The sequence below is a fragment of the Kryptolebias marmoratus genome, linkage group LG3 (assembly GCF_001649575.2).
Source record: "Kryptolebias marmoratus isolate JLee-2015 linkage group LG3, ASM164957v2, whole genome shotgun sequence".
Lineage (NCBI taxonomy): Eukaryota > Metazoa > Chordata > Actinopteri > Cyprinodontiformes > Rivulidae > Kryptolebias > Kryptolebias marmoratus.
Window position 1 is genome coordinate 24,094,506 of NC_051432.1, and position 14,811 is coordinate 24,109,316.

Consider the following 14,811-nt stretch of genomic DNA (forward strand, 5'->3'; position numbering starts at 1 on the left):
GGCTAAAGACAAACGCATGGATGAGTTTCTCTAGATCGTGCTGAGACACAAGTCCTCTAATCCTGGAGATGTTCTTCAGGTGATAGAAGGCCGACTTTGTGACTGTCTTAATGTGGTTTTGAAGGTTCAGGTCAGAGTCCATCACTACTCCCAGGTTTCGGGCCTGATCGCTGGTTTTTAGTTGTAATAACTATAAAAGCATCATATATATAAGCATCAATATAAAAGCAGGCAAGTGAAGCTCTGCACGCAGATCATTCAGCGATCTGTTTTGAATTTTAAACCATCTGGATGGGAGAAATAGTTCGGGATCCAGTGCATTCATGCAAACTGCTTTTGATCTGATGCAGAATTAAGAAATGAGTCGATTGCATTAGTCTGCGTAGCCCATGAGGAGCAACACGACCCTAAGCCATGATAGCTCCACCCTGCAACCCATCATTCCTAAAAGCCTGCTCATCACAAATTCTCTGGTCATTTTTTAATTTTTTTTATTTATGAAGCTTAAAAACACACAATTTCTTTTTGGTTTTAACTGCTTGAACTTTGAACTAATATTGAAAAAGTTGGAATTCCTGTTTCTTTCTCCACCCGGTGCTTTTCTCTCGTGTTGAGCTGGAATGACCTTTCTGAAACAAACAAAACGTTTTTTTACCAACTTTAAGTTTCTTGAGTTTCATGTCAGATTCTCCGTCATTCAGCCTTTTATTCAAAAAGGATTTAGAGCTCTTTAGTTTCTGGGTTCAATTTGTGAGACTACTGCCTATATAAGACGTTTCTTCCACACATGCGGTTGCTCAAATGGGTTAAAAATGTTGAGTTTTCATTATAAGTACCTCTTATGTCACACAGCTGTACATATCACATTCATACTTCAATATTAATATTTATCTGTGCAGTGTGATCAACTTTCAATAAATAAAACTAAATCAGAGTTTAAAACTACAGCTCAAACTTTTCAATTTCTAACGTTTCTGAAACAAAATAATCACTAGAGCTCCAAAACGCAGCAAATGTCTGGAAGCTATTTAGCAAATATTTTCATCTTTGAACTGGTCAGACCTTACTGTAATACACAGCCCATTCCTTTTTCTCTACGTCGCGGGCGTGCCCGTTTGCAAACCCATTTATTGTTCCATTCATCTTTCCGTTGAGTTTTTCATTGTTTTCATCATCAGTCTGGTTCTTTCTCAGAGCCAGCGCTGGCTTACAGGTGTGCCAGTTCCACAAAACCTTGTTCATATCATTCTGGGCCCTGATCCCCAGGAGCTTGTCTTCGTCGCTCCTGTCATCTTCTTCGCTGTTGTCCTTGCTGACGTGATGGTGGTGGAGGCTTTGCATCTCTCCGCTGACGTTCTCAAAGTACTGATGGATGCACACCTTAGCAAAGCTCTTGGCGTGCTCCTTGCAGGTCTCGTCAAACATCTTGCGCTCGATGTCGATATAGTGAGACCAGTACTTGGTTTTGAGGAAGGCAGCTTGGGTGAAGCACGGTCTTATCGCTCGGATCAGGAAGGCGGTGAAGGTCATCATAAGCAAAAACATCCACCCACATGCCTGCAAAATGAAGACGACATTTAATTCATTATAGCTCATATTAGCATTATCAAACAGAAGAAGGACATATGTAGAAAGAAACAAGTGCAGTTGACAGCCTTAGATATCTTAATCTCTAGTCTGGATCTCATGAAACTGTTGTGCAAATTACCTAGATACAAAAAAATAAAATAAAAATGACAGCTTTAACACTGACATGTTTGTATTTTTTTTTAGAAAGAAGCTCCTCTTAAGCTTCCTTAAAACAGTTTATGGAATAACATTGGTTCTGCAATGCAAAAACTCTTTTTTGATGAGTCTTCTGAGATTTCCTTATTAGGAGGCAACAGAATATAGTAAACATTGTATCTGTTTAGTTTGATGTTAGTTCCTGCTGCCCTCTGAGTGTTTTACTGATACATTCTGTTTAAAAAGACCCCCTCTGACAATCTAAGGTTAGACAGATTCTGCTGCTTGTACAGCCATATTTTAGGGTCACTCAACCTTTCCGACAAACCAAAAACCATTGTGAGAAAAAGTAAAACATTTCAGGGTACCTGTGATATACACTTGATGTACCGCGTCGCAGCCACTCTTAACTCCTGATGCTCAAACAGGTCTTTGCAGGGAATTCTTGCCAGCAGTTTAATCTTCTCCGTCTCTGACATCTCTCTCACAAAACTGTAATTCCCAAACTTTTCAATGTCCAGGTTGATGCTGAAAGCACAGAGGAAGCTCTTCCCATCCATGAGAGTGACAGACACCCAGACTGCGGGCGCGATCAGAGATCTCTGCGTGATGGAACAAAACATGTAGCGCAGGATGGTTGGGTCCTTTGTCCGACTCCCAATAGGCCTCCTCCACTCCTCGGCCAGCACGGACACATTATTGTTCAATACAAAACCTAATAAAAAGAACCATATGGGAGGGACGAAGAGCAGTCCAATACTGTAGGAGTAGTTGTACTCCGGCATGCAGGGGCAGCTGAACTCGAAGGCGGAGTACATCTGGGCACTTGCTAACGCCATGATCCCACAGATCCCATTCATGAAGGACTCCTGGTTGGACTGGAGGAACTGGAACATCATACGGAACTTATCCATCTTTGTGGGATGAGGTGGACCTTTGGTTCAGAGGTAAATCTGTGAAAAGAAATCAGTTTAGAGTAATTACAGTCCCACATTTTGTCAAGTTACAGTGACGAACTTCAGCGTATTTTATTGGGATTTTCTAAACGTCTCAACTTTAACCCCCCCTGTCTGCAGTGTTCCATGGTCTTCTCTGTGCCGTTTGCTCATTAATGCTCTGCAACAAACCTCTGAGGCTGCATTTAGACAGATTTTAAAAAAATAATAATTAAAATTAAGTTACTAATTAGGCAACATCTAAAGGCGATTGGTTGCTCTGGATTTTAGTTCAGGGTCTCAGAGAAAAGGGGGCTGAAGATTTGTAAAAATACTTCACAATTATGCGCTGTTCATGTGTGCTATCATCAAAACTTCCAGTCAAATATTTAGTTTTTATAAGTTTATATTAAGTTTCTGGCTGCAACTTCTAAAGTTGAAGAGATATAGATATTTGTACAAATCACAGTTCTTTTAACAAATTAAAATACTCAAAATATGACAAATAAACTGGTTGTCATGTTCTTACAGCTGTTATGTTTTAGTTGGAGGTTAAAAAACAAACAGATCATAATTTTATTTGTTATAACTCAAAATACTATACTAAAAATCCATGTTGGCTGAGATTCTCTTCAGCTCATTTTAGCAAATAAGAATTCTTGGGAGTCAGAGTTGAAGTTATTCTTTAACTGTTTTTAAAAATGACTTATCAACCAATAATCAACTTTCATGTGAACTGAGATTCAGTTTAATAAGTAAAAAATAAAAGAATGTGGAGATATTGATCAAAAAACAGCTTACCTTTTTACTTAAAAGTGGATAAGAAGATTAGAAAAAAAGTCATATTAAATTAAAGGCCATAATAAACGAACTGTGGTTCTGTTCAAAGTACGCACGTCCAATCGACTCTGAAGTGCTTCTCGAACTCAGATGATGTAGAAAACTAAAGCCGTCGTCAGCCCCTCCCTTTCAGACACCTGGGTTACAGCGATTCGACAAAAGCTTCTCAGTCAACGCAGGCTTTCGTAAAAGCTTCAGAAAACACCAACATACTTTCTATTATCCTTTTCATCTTTCAGCTTAATAGGTTTGCCTTGTATGAAAATTGTGTCTTTTGTGCCAGTCTAAGCTCTCTGGTTGCCCAGAGTGCAGCGTTGTTTCGTGTGCAGCTCTAACAACCTAGACATGCAAAGAAGCTTTCGATCCATTCAAATTTCTTTGGCTTTGGCTGGAAAATGTGGTTGTCCTGTCACAGGCAAAAGGTGAATCTGTTTTCAAATGCTTAGAGATAAACCCCCGAGATGCAACAGTTTATCACATGTAAAAAGTGATATTACTCTAAGGGATTAGTGTATTTCACAAAGCCCTTTGAACACCTCACCTCCACAGAATGAAGCAGAGCTCGACAAACCAGTTAGAAGTCCACAATAACATAAAAGGCAGCGGTTTGTCGTCCTATTACTGAAGCCCTTTTACTACTCATAGTTTCTGTTTGAACAAAAGTGTGCATCCTTATTTGTTGCAGCAGATCACAACTCAAACCCCTTCAGTGACTCAGACCTTTTTTTTCGAATGTGTAGCTGAAAGTTCAGGAAGTCGGCTCAAACTCTTACTTCTGAACGCCGCACAGGAAAATGTCAAAGCAGAGCACATGGGCCGGGTGTACAGGAAGTGAGTCGCAACATACATCTGAAATAGGAAGAGATTTTGGCTTGTTGGTGCGCAAGGTTGTTTCCTCCTTTATAACTACTCACATCATCGGAACATTGCACCGTTCTGATCAAATTTCTCGGATTCGGGTGTGTATTTCTCTCTTTTTAATCCACCGTAAAACGTTATATATTGACTAAGTCACAGTGTTTAATATTCTGTTTAATGTCTCCAAATAAGAAAGAAGATGGGACCTTTAGACAGTTAAGGAAGTCACTTATTAGACCTGCATCATTTCTTTAAATATTTGTGTAATTGCCATTTTTTTAAAACTTGATCTTTTAGTCTTACACATTTCATTTATGGTGCATATTTTTTTATTTGACTGAAGGGTTCTCCCCAACTCTTTCACCGACAGAAGTGATGATGCAAGAAACGGTGCTGCGAGTGTTTGTGGTGGCGTTGGGTCTTCTGCTGTGCCCGAGAGACCCCGGTGTCGAGGAGTCGGATCATATCATCGCCCCGGATTCGCACAATCCTGAGGAGAGGCTGCCGAGAGAGAGAGAGAAACTGGACCAAGCAACACCTCTTAGTGATAAAATGACACCAGATGGAAATGAAGGGCCTCACGATGACATAAATATCACTCCTGAGCAACAGAGTCAGTCTGATCAACATTCTACTGAAACGATTGTTACTAAGGAACCAAGAGAGAGGTCTGATCACAAATTACCGAAGAAAAGTGCTAATGAATCTGATACAAATCCGCAAGAACATAACAGTGACCTAAAGACTAAACAAAATGGGAAAGACGTCCTGAATAACAGTGCTACCAAAGAGCCAGGGAATCTACAGGAAAGAGACAAAAAGCCAGAGCAGATGGAAGAACGAAAATCACCTTTTCCACACGTCCAAACCAAAGCAGCAGAAACCGAAACTGCAGAGGCGGCCCTTGCAGACTGGGAGAGGGATTACCTCTGGTATATTTGGAACACATTCTCCATTATTTCTATGATGCGCTTCTTCGGGAAATACCTGAAGAGACATTTCCAGATGAATCAGGAGGTAACCGGGACCTTCCCTGCAGGCTGCAGAGTTGCTGAAGTCCTGCTGCCTGATGTTGCTACCCTGCACTATTTTTATGATAAATGTGTACAAATCTCATCTGAGAAGAAAGGGAGGGACGGTGAGTTTTTGGAAGGTTTTGCAAATGACCTCTTAGATGCCATGAGGAACATCAGTGACGACAACGGCAGCATGGTGATTGAAGACTTCCAAGTGGGGAATGCGAGTGATATCATCGTTCACGTCACTCCACCTGACCTGTACGGCTTTCAGTGTCAGCTCGTAAACAACCAGGTGAGTGACCTGTTGTTAGACATGCAAGTCTGCGGTCAAATAAAACTGGTGGAAGAAAGAATCCAAAATGGCTGCCCCTGCCAGTCTGAGGCAGAAGACGATATGGTTTGTTTGTTGCATTGTGAGAGTAAGAAAATAAAAACAAAAATGGTGGATGTTTGTGACGGTCTATGCTCCAAAAACACTCCTTTCCTGTCTAAGGGGAAGGTTGCCAGGTGGTTCCAGAGAACCATCAAACAAGCATGGGCGCAGATTTCACACAAGTACGAGTTTGAGCTCAACATCCCCTACATTGAGGCGCCAGGTGCTCTGGTCATTCGGTTCAGATCAGGGAAGATGATTTGCTTCAACATGAATCCAGTGATTAAATTCAACGCTGAAGCTCATTTCTTCATTACACCTTGGTCCTCCAATAATTTGGACATCTTCTGGACACTCTCCTTGACCAACTACGAAGACCACCTTTTGGAATACCTCTCCAAACGCCTGCCTAAAAACTCCTGCCACGATCAAACTCTTGATATTGCTTGTTTCCTTCACAAGAGACAGTCAGTGCTGTCAGGAAGTACTGCACTGAAAGACTACCATTTCAAAATGGCACTAATGCACCTTCTGTTGACCAAAAAACCATCACAGTGGAACTCAAACCTTCTGGCTTGCAGGCTACAAGACTTGCTGGAGTTTATGGAGAAAAGCCTCGAGAAGAAACTGCTGACCCATGTTCTTATTGGTAACCCTTTAGCCAAGGTCATTGACCTTCCCACAGAGCTCACCAAAGCAAAACCGGTGAATCTCTTCCATCCCTTTTTTGTACATAATTGTATTTACAAAAATGCTGTCACGCATTTTCAGGAGATGCTTCGAAACGCAGACATGCTGATACACGATTATGTTGCTCAACATACAAACAATGCCAACTCTTCTGTTTGAGAATTGTTTTTTTTAAATGGTGCAAAAGTATTTATCCAGAAAGTAATGACATCTCATGAAGTAAGAGAGTCCCCAAGATTTATTTAAAATTAATATTTCAAACTCTAGTCTTGCTCACAGTCGCCAAAGTTTGTTTGCTCTTTCCAGTTGGAGGTCACTGGATCAGTATCTGTAGATTTCATCAGGTGGTCAGCTTCTTCAAATTTATCTTCAGAGTCAACTTTCCAGGAGCGACTGGAGACGACATTCTTAGACTTTCCTGAAGAAAAAAAAAAAAAAAAAAAAAAAGACGTTATATTCCAAACTTTTAAATTTGCATCATAAGATTCTCTTTATTCCACTTTGGATTTGCGCCAGTATTAGCTTAAGAAATATTCTTTCATAGCGCGTTAAGAATCAAATACACGCTGCATCTGATGGACAGTTTTACGACACCTCCATTTTATTAAAAAAAAAGAAAAAGGTGGAAACTCACCCTCCGGTGCTGCTGACTGGCATGTTGACTCACAACAGTCACACACACAGTCTTTACCGTAGAGCTCCCTCCACCTACAGCATAAACAGGATTATCAGGTCAAAATACAGCTGCAGCTTTGCCCGTCGAGTGCACTTGCAACTGCTAACGGTTTGCCACTGCAGGCAAGTAGCAGGTCTCAACTCACTTCTGTTCAGCAGGATCGTAATTGCACGCCTTTAAACTCGAAGTTGGAGAAAGTGGACCTACAGACATCTCACAGTGCATGTAGAATTGCTGGAAGACCGTGTTTTAGTGTTAATTAAAATCTTCTGAGAAAACATGAAGTCATTACCATTTGTTTGTTGTACCTGTGGAGAAGTGCTGGAAGCACCTTCTTTGAAAATAAAGGCTGCTACGCTGAATTTCTGAGTCATCTTTGAGTCACCAGTGAGGAACTTTGACTGCGTCGTCACTTTACCATCAATCATACAGCTGGAGATTTAGAGAAAACATTAATCCAAAGCAAAAAGTTCCATTTTAATTAATTAATTTAAGCCTTACCCTTTATTGTCAATGACTGTGTATTGAGGATGTGAGTAGGGGTCCTGGGAGGCAGTCACATAGCACTTATTCATGTAAATCCTCTTTTCTCCAGTTTTGTCAGGTCCACTGGCCTCAAAGTACATTGGATCCCCCAAATTGTAGATTTTTCTGCTGGTGATTAATTTCCCTGATCCTGCAGCAAGATGAAAGAATTTACAGGACAAATAATAAAAAAAGCAAAAAAAAAAAAAAACCCAAAAAAACTGCTGCTTCATGTTCGTCAAAAAACCTGAGAAATGTTTGTGAAACCTATTTGATTCCATAAATTTTTAGCCACAAGGATACATTTTTAATTATTTTTTAGTATTTAATGGCTGTTTATAGCAGCCTTACATTTTTACCTGCTTAAGATGAAATGTGTTGCATGTTTGCATTAAAATAAAGTTGAACTAAAACTGTCTGACAACTTTCTGATTCTATAATTATGTTCAAATAATGCTTGTTGCAATGTTTTCCCTACATCTATTCTGATATTTTATCTTATTCAGTAGACTCATGATTCATAGTTTTTCAAATTTGTTGAAGTTTGGGAATTTCTGCTAGTTTGGCTTAGAAAGGGTCAATCTCCCAGCCATCTCCGCATTTCAAAATGCTAAAAAATAAAAATCTAAGAGCGTGTTGACAACTTTGAATATTACAGGGAATGCTAGAAAAAAACATTCACAAAGCATACCATCTTGAGGAGAAATGGTGAAATTGCTGCTTGACTGAAGCTTTTTGTGAACCGTTCCTCCTTGTAGTTTAGGATGAAAGCCAACTTTATACGAGTAGAACCACCTGCAGTAGTTACAAGAAAAACATGCACAACAAATGAATTAAAAAAAACTATATTTTAGCTGAGTTTATATAAAAATACAAAATCTTACCTATGGTATTTGCACTGCAAAGGAATGTCAAACGGCATTTCCCTTAAAACTGGACCAGCTGGATTATAGTGGAGCGAAATGCTGACGGACAAATAATCTGGAAAACTCTGCATGGAAAAATAAAATGTGAGATTTATAAAATTAAGAGACACTTAGGCATGAGGGATGGGGGTGATTTTAACTCACCTCTACTTTGAATCCACAATCAGTTTTCAAATAGTACAGAAAGTAGAAGTGGTCTTCATACATTTGGTTGACAGGACAACTACCTAGTGTCAAATATAAGTGCGCATCCTCAGACTTAAAGACTTTCCTTTTGATTCTTACATATATTCTGTCAAGATAACAAAGAACTCCAGCCAAGTCGGATTGTTGTGTTGCTTCTTTATCTGGTAGCAGGACAGTAGCAGGAACACCCAGCAACACTTTCTGGAGCCATCTAGGGATTTGTCTAACACCCATTTCTGGCTTCAGATCCTCTTTCTGATCACTGGAGAAAGGAACGACGAGATATTCAGGAAGTTTCTTTGCTCTTTCTTTAGTAGCTTCCTCAGCTGATGCATCCAGGGATTTTAATTTAGGTAAGGAACCGTTTTCATTTGTCACATTCTTCTCTCTCTCCCATTCAGATTCAGACTGCTCCGTGAGCAAACCAAAGCAAGCAGAGCAAAAGAGCAGCAAAACAAGCCCCACGTTCATCATTTTCACACCTGAGTCTGCCTGTAGCATGCTTTCACCTGGCTTTCCTATGCTGCAATCAAGGGCCAACTCTCAACAGCTGCTACAGGTGGTGATCACAAAGCAGCCAAAAAAAAAAAAGTCACAATAGCCTATATTGAAATCACTCACTTTATATGATATGTTGTTTATCTTTTTATTTATATTACAACTTTACATTATCAAATATAAAACAACAAGTAGATTGTGTTATCAATAATAATAAAAATTGTCAAATTATATCTTAATTGAGATCATGTGAAGGTACATATTTTATGTAGAAATATTTATTAGTTCCGAAACCAGATTATATTTTGTACATTTATGTCTATTTCTCTAATTTCAAAACTATTTGACAATTTCAAAGGGGCGAGATTTAAAAAATTTAAAAACGTAGATAATAATAATAAATTTCAAAACGTAATCATGGTAGTCTTTTATTTTGTTATTTCCTTTTTCCGCTTCCGGATGTTACGCAACGGACTGAGTCGCGACCAGGAAGTTCCCACACAGAACTGGTTCGATGTACGTTATGTTCGTGGGCTGTGTTTGTCCTTCGTTAGCATGTTGTTGTTTTTTTTACTCAAACTGAAGAGAAATTCGTAATTGGTTTTGTAGAGTAATATTTTTTGTAGAAATAAACAGCTTATTTTTTTAACTCTGCAGTTCAGCTCTGTCGGTAAATAATGCAGTGATAACCTTTGTGTTAGCTGGCCCAGCTAACGAGCGAGCTAGCAGCCGATGTTGTTTTGAATATTTGTTTTCCGTCTAATGCTAAAAATACTGAGCGATATTTTTTTACTTCGTTAAGTCTGCTGGAATACGATCACTATTATAGGTATTCACAGCAACCAAAACTAATAATAGGACTTATTATCGAGGTTAGTATACCAGCTAACTAGTTAGCTACAGCTAGCGGCTAACGTCAAACGGCGCTCCGCGTTCTGTTCGCTCCCCCCGGTCGGGACCCTTGGGATTGTCTCCCCCCCTCGGATAATCTCCCGCTCCTAACAACACACTTCTGATGAGCTATAGAAGCTCTCTGTAAACCGGGTCCAATGCGCGGGATGATGGGAACTCAAAACAGTCCCGTCAAGAGCTACGATTATCTCTTGAAATTTCTTCTTGTGGGAGACAGCGATGTGGGAAAAGGTGAAATCTTGGACAGTCTGCAGGACGGATCAGTGGAGTCTCCTTACGCCTACAGCAGTGGTGAACATCTACTTTTGTTAACCTGTTTAGTATTAAATTATAAACCTCGAACGACCACCTTTAATTTACTTAGTGTGGATTGTGTTCACTCTTAGGGATTGACTACAAGACCACCACTATTCTGCTCGATGGCAGAAGAGTTAAGTTAGAGCTGTGGTAAGTTGTATTATGCTGGTAAAGAAGAAAAAGACCACGCTCATAGTGTGTTGTTGTTTGATTGTCTCTGATATCTTTTTACAGGGACACATCAGGACAAGGCAGGTTCTGCACCATCTTCAGGTCCTATTCACGCGGAGCACAGGTGATTTAAAAAACAATTTCCCTGTTTTTTTTTCATAATTCTATATTTCATTTAATCCTACTGCATCTGAATATGTACAGCTCTGTGTTTGTGCTGTAAGATGTTCACATTTTAGTGTGTAAAGAGGTGCTTTAACTGAGGAAAGTTTCTCAAAGGCTACTGCAGTAACCTGTAGGACTGTTAGATTTAAGCCCTAAATGTTACTTTGTGATTTGTGGAATTGTATTTTTATTCATTTTAGTTATTTGTAGAGGTTAAACTTTTATTGATATGAATTTTAAAGTTTTAATGCCTGAGAGTTTAGTACAATCAATCAGGGTTTGTTGTGGCCAATAAGAATCAGAAATGTTGACTTTCATGCTGCAAATCGCATGGGAATCAAACGAAGAGTCAGGTTTCTGTGTTACGTTGCAAAGAGTCATAGGACTAAATCGACACTTATTAAAAACAGAGCAGCTCATAATATTTTTTCACATTTTAGGATAGGCTCCTGGTAAAACAAACGATGCACACATGTTAGCTCTGTTCGGTTCGTTTTGTTTGGTGATGCTGTGAAATTTACAGGTGAAACATGACAAGCACACATCCGCAGGGTTTTAGGAACATGTCCTTCCTCCCTTTGTTAGTCGAGTAAAGCCTTGAAAACTTCTGTTGTTTCCATTTGATTAGAAACAACTACAAAAAGTAGCAACATTTGCTACTGAACCAGTATCTATACTCCTTGCTAGTTAAATTCTAAGTAATTGGACTTACATGAACTTGTTTCTTGACAGGGCATTCTGCTTGTGTACGACATTACAAACGGCTGGTCATTTGATGGAATTGATCGTTGGATTCGGGAAATCGATGAGGTAATCCCCTTAAACTTTTGTTGTTGACAAGCAAGTATAACAAATACACGTCTGGTAGATAAGGGTGTAATATGTATCCATATCATTTGAACCATCTGTCTGAGTAAAATCAGTGGGTTTTTTTTTTGTTTTTTTTAGGTTTGTATTGAATGTGTACACCGAAAACTTTGAAAAGTAATTTTAAGACATTAGTTTGTGAACGCAGTTGCTTTGTTTCCTTCAGCATGCCCCGGGTGTCCCCAGGATCCTCGTAGGAAACCGACTTCACCTGGCATTTAAACGGCAGGTCCCAACAGAGCAGGCGAGAGCTTACGCAGAGAAGAACAGCATGACGTTTTTTGAAGTCAGTCCCCTCTGCAACTTCAACGTCATCGAGTCCTTCACAGAGCTGTCGCGCATTGTGCTGATGAGACACGGGATGGAAAAATTCTGGAGGCCCAACAGAGGTGGGCTTGCTTCTTTTCTTTCTGTGTGTGTTCTGTTAGTAATGTATTTAAAAAATAATGTTAAAGAATTAGGTTAAAACAACAAAATGTATGCAAAAACTTCAGATTGAAATTAAAGTTCAGATTTAAATTACATTTAAAGTGTGGGTCTGTACAAATAAAATGTTTGAGAACAAGTTTTGACAGGCACAAATAGGAACGGGTAATAAAAGTTTGGAAAATTTTGAAAATAAAATAAGGCTGGTGACACAGTTGGACATTTAAAGTTTTCCGATGTGGCTGAGGTTTTTATTTTTTGAAGTTGTTAACTACTGAGCAAACAGTTCAACAGGATAATGGTCTAATTTTTGTCTATTTAAGAAACAATAATAGGGCTGTGTCAGCTGTTTTAGTACATTTTCTAAATATGAAGTTGTGAAGTCTTGTATTTGTCTCAGACTTGCAAGTCATGAACTCATTTTTCTCGTTCCAGTCTTCAGCCTCCAGGACCTGTGCTGCCGTTCCATCGTCTCCTGCACACCAGTGCACCTCATCGACAAACTGCCGCTTCCTGTGGCCATCAAGTCACACCTCAAGTCTTTCTCTATGGCCAATGGCATGAACGCCGTCATGATGCACGGACGCTCGTACTCTGTGGCCAACAGCACCGCGTCTGGCGGCGGCAGCGGTGGAAGCAAAGCTAGCAGCCTCAAACGCTCAAAGTCCTTCAGGCCTCCACAGAGTCCTCCAAAACACACGTCGTCCTCTTCCTCCTCCAAGGGGAACTGTAAGATATCGTAGTGAAGGAGCGGCGTAATCCTTGCCTCCATGGCGCCCATGTTAAAGATGTTGTTTCCCTCCGAGATCACAAGGCCAAGGAAGAGCATGGAGAGCTCCCAGCTGTCAGAAGTGAATATAGACGTGACGTTCCTCTGATCGTTGGGAACCGACTTGGACAGATGGATCAGGTTCTGTTCTTTGTGCTTGCTGGTGCCATCTTGTGGATGTTCGTTTAGCTGTTGTCTATACTACAGAGGTTTGCTGTGATCAAGATGAACAAGATTTCCCTGGGACCAACTAATGTGAACTAAGGATTATCACTTACTTGTTAACACTATGAGATGACTTACTTTTATTGGAAAGAAAAGGATTGTTCAGATCAGCGGTATTTAACGCTGGACTTGAAGCTGTACATAGACCGTTTCTGTGTTGTTCTGTGTTTGGTGATTGTTGTGTGGAGGAGCATCTCCTGCTCGTCCTGAATGTTCTGAGAGATGCGTTGACGTTGTGCGTCTTCTGGGCTTTTTGTACAATAGAAAATTTCATTTACAACCTCAAGAGTGTTGCGCTATTTATTCGAAGCTCAGATTACCTTGGTAAAGTGAAAAAAGAACACGATTTAAACGAGCGAATTAAGCTTTCCAGGCTCAACAAATTAGGAGCAGTCCTTCTAAAAACAATCTGATCAAAATAGGAAACTCAGTGCTGTGCCCGTTGGTTTCATTCATATGTGCAAACTTGCTGTTCTTTTATACCTCTAAATCTTGTTTCTGGTGTACCTACTTTAACTGGCTTTTAACTGTCAACAGCATGCTAAACTTTGATCTCAACACAGACGAGCGATCGCCTGATGCTGATGAAAACAAATCTTGTATAAATTCGTGTGCCGATCATTTGGTCTTTCTCGGCGTCTTTGCCTTTAAATTCATTCGGTCTTGACATGAATTTGTAAATGTGCAGGATTTTGAGATATTTTATGTACATGCTAAGTATTTATGAATGTAAAACAGTATTTCAACTGCTTGTTTTCTGCAGCCACGTGGTTATGTATGAGAGTTGGAAAGCTACGGGGGAACATGGATGCCACTTGTTATCAGTGCTTGTTTGTTCTGCTGCTCAGCATTCATAAATGTGTTGAATAGAAGGGGCTTAAACAGTGGTTTGTTTATTGTGGAAGAGGTATTCTAGATATAACACAAGAAGTACGCAATGAGCATATCAGAAGGAACATTAAGTATTTTAAAGCTACTTATTGAACTATGAAATCAAAGATTAAAAAGGTTATCCTGCGTTTGATCAAATGATGCAGTTTGAAAGAGTTTACTTCAGTAATTTTCCAAATATGCTGAATGCAATTCTGAAATGAGGGTCTGCACTGATTGTAAACAAAGCACTCGGCTGAAGCTTGAGTCATGTGATTGACCAAATATGGCCGGTGTTTAACATTTCGCCTGTTTTAGTTGGCATCTGGACACATTAGGAGAGAAACATCGTGCGGATTTTGTTCCTTAAATTCAAACTAATATTTTCATTTAAAAGTTGAATAAGCGATATAATTTTTTTTCCCCTTGCCCCCGCTGCCGAACGTGCTTTGTGCTCTCATGCCATCACCTTCAGTGTGTAAAAAGGTCGTCCGGAGGGGGTGGGGGGGTGAAATTCTGCATGTTTTAATGGCGCCATGTTTTCTGTTGGGTGTTGAGACCAGAACAATGGAGTAAGGGAACATTTAAAGCACTATATGTAAACATTTGATAGTGATCGTTGCCATCAGAGCTGCGTGTCAAAAACAAAACAAAACAAACAAACAAAAAAAAAAAGGTTTGACAGAAACAATTTTTGTCTCCTTTTAAAAACCATTCAAATAAAGACTCGACTGTCCTCCTGTCCGCTTGTTTGTTTTCATTCAGACATTTATCAGCAGCTCTGTGGGAACTGTGGGAGGATTTTTTTTCCCTTCCTTTTGTCCAGTCCTGAGCTGCTGGTGCTTAAGTGCATTAAAA

General features: G+C 39.8%; 4 protein-coding genes across 7 annotated transcripts; 2 read left to right on the forward strand and 2 right to left on the reverse strand.

Annotated features, from left to right (window-relative positions):
• Positions 1-449: 449 nt before the first annotated feature.
• On the reverse strand, positions 450-4,695 carry LOC108236355 (calcium homeostasis modulator protein 1). Its single transcript, XM_025006096.2, has 3 exons — positions 3,462-4,695; positions 2,094-2,678; positions 450-1,557 (listed from the first exon to the last, which is right to left on the reverse strand). Exons 2-3 carry the CDS (start codon positions 2,637-2,639, stop codon positions 1,057-1,059), a joined length of 1,047 nt encoding a protein of 348 aa, XP_024861864.1. The 5' UTR covers positions 2,640-2,678; positions 3,462-4,695; the 3' UTR covers positions 450-1,056.
• Positions 4,308-7,389, forward strand: LOC108236342 (inositol 1,4,5-trisphosphate receptor-interacting protein). 3 transcript variants are annotated; one of them, XM_017416919.3, is made up of 2 exons: positions 4,308-4,459; positions 4,702-7,389. In XM_017416919.3, the coding sequence occupies exon 2, from the start codon at positions 4,734-4,736 to the stop codon at positions 6,597-6,599; it is 1,866 nt and encodes a 621-aa protein (XP_017272408.1). In that variant the 5' UTR covers positions 4,308-4,459; positions 4,702-4,733; the 3' UTR covers positions 6,600-7,389. The 3 variants fall into 3 exon arrangements, with proteins under 3 accessions (XP_017272408.1, XP_017272407.1, XP_037830712.1); XM_017416918.2 differs by having other exon boundaries at positions 4,310-4,459; positions 4,729-7,389; XM_037974784.1 differs by having other exon boundaries at positions 4,353-4,459; positions 4,732-7,389.
• On the reverse strand, positions 6,630-9,282 carry zp3c (zona pellucida glycoprotein 3c). 2 transcript variants are annotated; one of them, XM_017416921.3, is made up of 8 exons: positions 8,712-9,282; positions 8,526-8,632; positions 8,333-8,436; positions 7,618-7,792; positions 7,425-7,548; positions 7,262-7,350; positions 7,075-7,148; positions 6,630-6,858 (listed from the first exon to the last, which is right to left on the reverse strand). In XM_017416921.3, the coding sequence occupies exons 1-8, from the start codon at positions 9,252-9,254 to the stop codon at positions 6,704-6,706; spliced, it is 1,371 nt and encodes a 456-aa protein (XP_017272410.2). In that variant the 5' UTR covers positions 9,255-9,282; the 3' UTR covers positions 6,630-6,703. The 2 variants fall into 2 exon arrangements, with proteins under 2 accessions (XP_017272410.2, XP_024861827.1); XM_025006059.2 differs by having other exon boundaries at positions 7,075-7,151.
• A 450-nt stretch (positions 9,283-9,732) lies between these two features.
• LOC108236266 (ras-related protein Rab-40C) lies at positions 9,733-14,689 on the forward strand. Its single transcript, XM_017416812.3, has 6 exons — positions 9,733-10,454; positions 10,550-10,610; positions 10,695-10,755; positions 11,529-11,606; positions 11,830-12,052; positions 12,525-14,689. Exons 1-6 carry the CDS (start codon positions 10,301-10,303, stop codon positions 12,830-12,832), a joined length of 885 nt encoding a protein of 294 aa, XP_017272301.1. The 5' UTR covers positions 9,733-10,300; the 3' UTR covers positions 12,833-14,689.
• Positions 14,690-14,811: the final 122 nt, after the last annotated feature.